Source organism: Gavialis gangeticus, unplaced genomic scaffold (genome assembly GCF_001723915.1).
Source record: "Gavialis gangeticus isolate Ggan-Ray unplaced genomic scaffold, GavGan_comp1, whole genome shotgun sequence".
In the NCBI taxonomy this organism is placed as follows: domain Eukaryota; kingdom Metazoa; phylum Chordata; order Crocodylia; family Gavialidae; genus Gavialis; species Gavialis gangeticus.
The window spans coordinates 51221180-51224699 of NW_017728997.1; the positions used below are offsets into that span (position 1 = coordinate 51221180).

General features: G+C 36.6%; 1 protein-coding gene across 3 annotated transcripts in view; it reads right to left on the bottom strand.

Moving 5' to 3' along the window:
* Positions 1-1631: 1631 nt before the first annotated feature.
* Positions 1632-3520, bottom strand: part of PRKCD (protein kinase C delta) — a 201247-nt gene continuing 199358 nt past the window's right edge. For all 3 annotated transcript variants that reach the window (XM_019505198.1, XM_019505197.1, XM_019505199.1), the window contains one exon: positions 1632-2192. In XM_019505198.1, the coding sequence (XP_019360743.1) occupies positions 2034-2192 (159 nt within the window). In that variant the 3' untranslated portion in view covers positions 1632-2033. The remainder of the gene's footprint in view (positions 2193-3520) is intronic.

The window sequence follows — 3520 nt, forward strand, 5'->3', positions numbered from 1 at the left end:
CCACTGCCCACATCCCTCCAGGTCGAAAATGACCCGTGAAAAAGGGCCAAAAGTAGGAGGTCTTCAAAGCATGGTATAATGCAGAGAATACTGAGAACTGAATTAACTGTCAATTTGGATTAGCATGCCCAAATGTAAAAGAATTATTTTAAACAATAGATGCTACATTATAGGTATTACAGTGAACACTAAGTGTAATGTCTAACAGTACCTCTCACAGCCATCTTGTTCTTGCCTTCCTGAAGACTGGATGATGTAGAGTACATTTTAGTTGTTTAACAATAGTGGCAGGCACTATCTACTGGTTCATTGGAGGTTAGGTGGCAGTGGATTTCTTACCCATCTGTCTACCAGACAATTTTTTATGCTATAAACTTACATAGAGCACTGGTGCTGATGGTTCACAGCATCAGTCCACTTATTTGACTTATTGTCTCCTTAGTGTCAGAGCATGATAATGTATATTATTCAAAAGGTTAGAGATGCAAAGTAAGTATAGGAAACTACTTACTGACCCTAAAAGCAGAAGCAAGAATCCAACTAAGTTTTGTAGCAGTGTGGCTTAGGCCCTGATACATATTTTCTGTTCCGTTTCATATACAGTAGTGATTAAATAGTGGAAAGTTTAACCTAAAAAGTGGAAGTAGGCCAGTTCTACTGTAAACAGATGGAGCTACGGCTATTTTTGTTTAACAATCAGTGACTTTACATGGGGCAGCAGTATGTCTGGCAGCTCAACAGGAACATTCCATCTCTGAGAAGTCTAGGGAAGTAGCCGTAGTGTTTCACAAAGCAGCTGAACCAAAGCTGCTTTGTGTAAGAGTCTGTGACAGTTTTGCTCATGCCAGTTACTAACTGTACTGTATCTTATGTAATGGAACTTTTCTGTGGAAACTTATAGTTCAGCCTGTAAAAATTTAATTCTAGGAAATGTGCTGCTGCCCAGTGCTTGAGCCAGATTGTCTGATGCTTTGTGAGCATAAATATTTAGAATAACCTGAGAGGCATGCACATGGAGAAAAAACATGTAATATATAACAAATTTAAACAAAGGTTTCCTTTAGCTTTCCTTTTTCAGCTAGATTTCAAATAGACAGGAAAAGCAATTAATTTGGGAGCAGTTATTTCTTAGCATGAATGTAGATGGGATGGGGAAAATCCAGTTTTCTTGGATGGCAAGCTGAATGAGTTAGAATGTGTGTAACTGCTCCCATGTTTCAAAACTTGAAGAGTGGGGTTTAGTTTAAATATTATCCAGAATTTTATTTATAGTAGCACATATGAACAAATCCATTTTGGTAACTGGCATGAAGCGGTCTGACAACACATACTTTCAGTTAAAGAATTCTTGCTAATCCTTATACATTAACTCCTGTAAGATGTTATCCAATATTTTTGAGCTCAGATTTATTCCTAAGGTAATGCTTCACAACATTTAGCAGTTTTCTGCCTAAACAAAGAGACTGTGTTATCCTGGTAGGGAAAGGAGAGAAATCTTTCACTTGGCATTCTTAAGACTTCTTTGAAATCTCTTTTACCATCTCTTTAAATGTGCTAGTGCCTACTTGAACTTAAATTTAGTTTACCTTTTACAACAGTCAATTAAGTCATTCTAGAGAAAAAAGAGTGTCTAAAGACTAAAAAAGTTTACTATAATTTCAAATTATTTTTATTGAAGACAAGAGAACAAAGGGCTCAATCATTTCTAAAGACCTCTTCCATTCCTCAGTGTCTTGTCTCTTGAGCAAAATATACAGTATATATATATAGGTGGCTACTGAATAGATAACTACATTCAAGTAACCAATTTATATTTTCTTAATTAGAGAAAATAATGCTCACACAATTCACCAATACCTTTAACCCAACCATGCAAAACAGCACTACCAGTTAATCAGCAGCAGGAAATAATTTAGACACACTACTACATAATACTCTGAAGAAAAGGTATAGACATTACAGGATACCATTTAACTTGAAATCTTCTGTTGACAGTATTTAATCCAGAGGCAGGTCCACTTGGTGTTCAGAAACTATTTCTCCAAGATTTGATCAAATTTAGGATTAATGAAAGAGAATCCAGCAAATGCAGATTGATCCATGGACTCTATTAAGTTTTTGTCACTGTAAGATAATCGTGGCTTCTCACTCAGAAACTCTCGGTCAAAGTTGTTGTAGTCACTTGCTGATTTCTGTGTCCAGCAAAGAGGGGGAGAATAATTTGATAAAGTGGTTTCAAACTTATTTTTCCTAGATCCCTGTAACTTCATTCTTTATCTTAACATCTAATTAATTCACTGACTAAGAAAGACTAAGGTAAGAACTTAGCACATATTGATTGGTAGCTGAATTCTAGTCTATATAACAGACTTTCCCATAGATAGTCAAAAAAAAGTTAATTTCACTTGAAATGTGTGTTTTTGTTTGATTAATTTTTAAAATTCTTCAGTGACAATGGTGGTACACTTAAATGGTTCAGCTGGCTATACTGGTATGGATAGCTGTCCTTAGAATCTCAGGAACCATTAAAAAAGTATTTAATCCTGCTGGGGAAAGAATTTTGATGCATCATGACTGTGTTTGGTTACTACAAATTCCTATTATGTACGTTTCATCAGACTTTATATTGTATCGGATCTCTTCTGTTTTTACACAAGACTTTGTTTGACAGGGGCTTTAAAACCTCCTGCATATGCTATAGGAATTGTTGCAGATGCTACATTGCTATTCCTGTGCTTGATCAGAATCAATCTGACTTTCTTCCAAACCAAATAATTAAATTTTAGGTTGGTCCTTTACAGACTTAATTAGAATATTCTCTTTTTGGACCATGTTGCCCCTGTAAACGATATTATTTCTATAGGCACATTTTACTTCTGAGAGTGTGGAGAGGGTGCAGGAGCCTGGGAAGGCCACATTGGAATTTTAACATTGTTAAAATTAAATAGAAAGCAGGCATAAAACCTTGGCAGGAAAGGTATACTTTTTTTTACACTCTGTAGCTTTTAGAAATTGTCCAAAAACTTGCTGCTCTGTTATGGGAAAATACAGTATTCTGGATTGACATGTACATTCTGGTTTCTGTGGGAGAATCCCACTCCATGGATAAATATCTTACTGCTACTGCAATTGAAGGAGGGCTAAGGGATTTTTTTCCTTTAAAATTGCAGTTAGACTTTTTTGGGTTTGTTTGTTTTCAGTACAAATGATAAGTAGGTGCACTCTACACTAGGGGTGGGCAAAATGGTGGATCCAGCCAGTGGCTGGAAGTCCATTTTCCAGCAGCCCTTACCCACATCATTGTGGCTGGTTTCCATGAATACCGGAGCGGTGGGGCTAGACTTTGCCTGCCCTGCTCTACGCTTATCAACTGTCAGCTCTACAAAATGTTTAACTTCATCTCAAATCAAAGTTGTGATTGTACAAGTATTAATTAGGAGTGCACCGATAAGAGATTTTTGGGGCAGATACATATCGGCCGATACCAATCCAATTTCTGATACAGCTGCCTCCAGCTGGT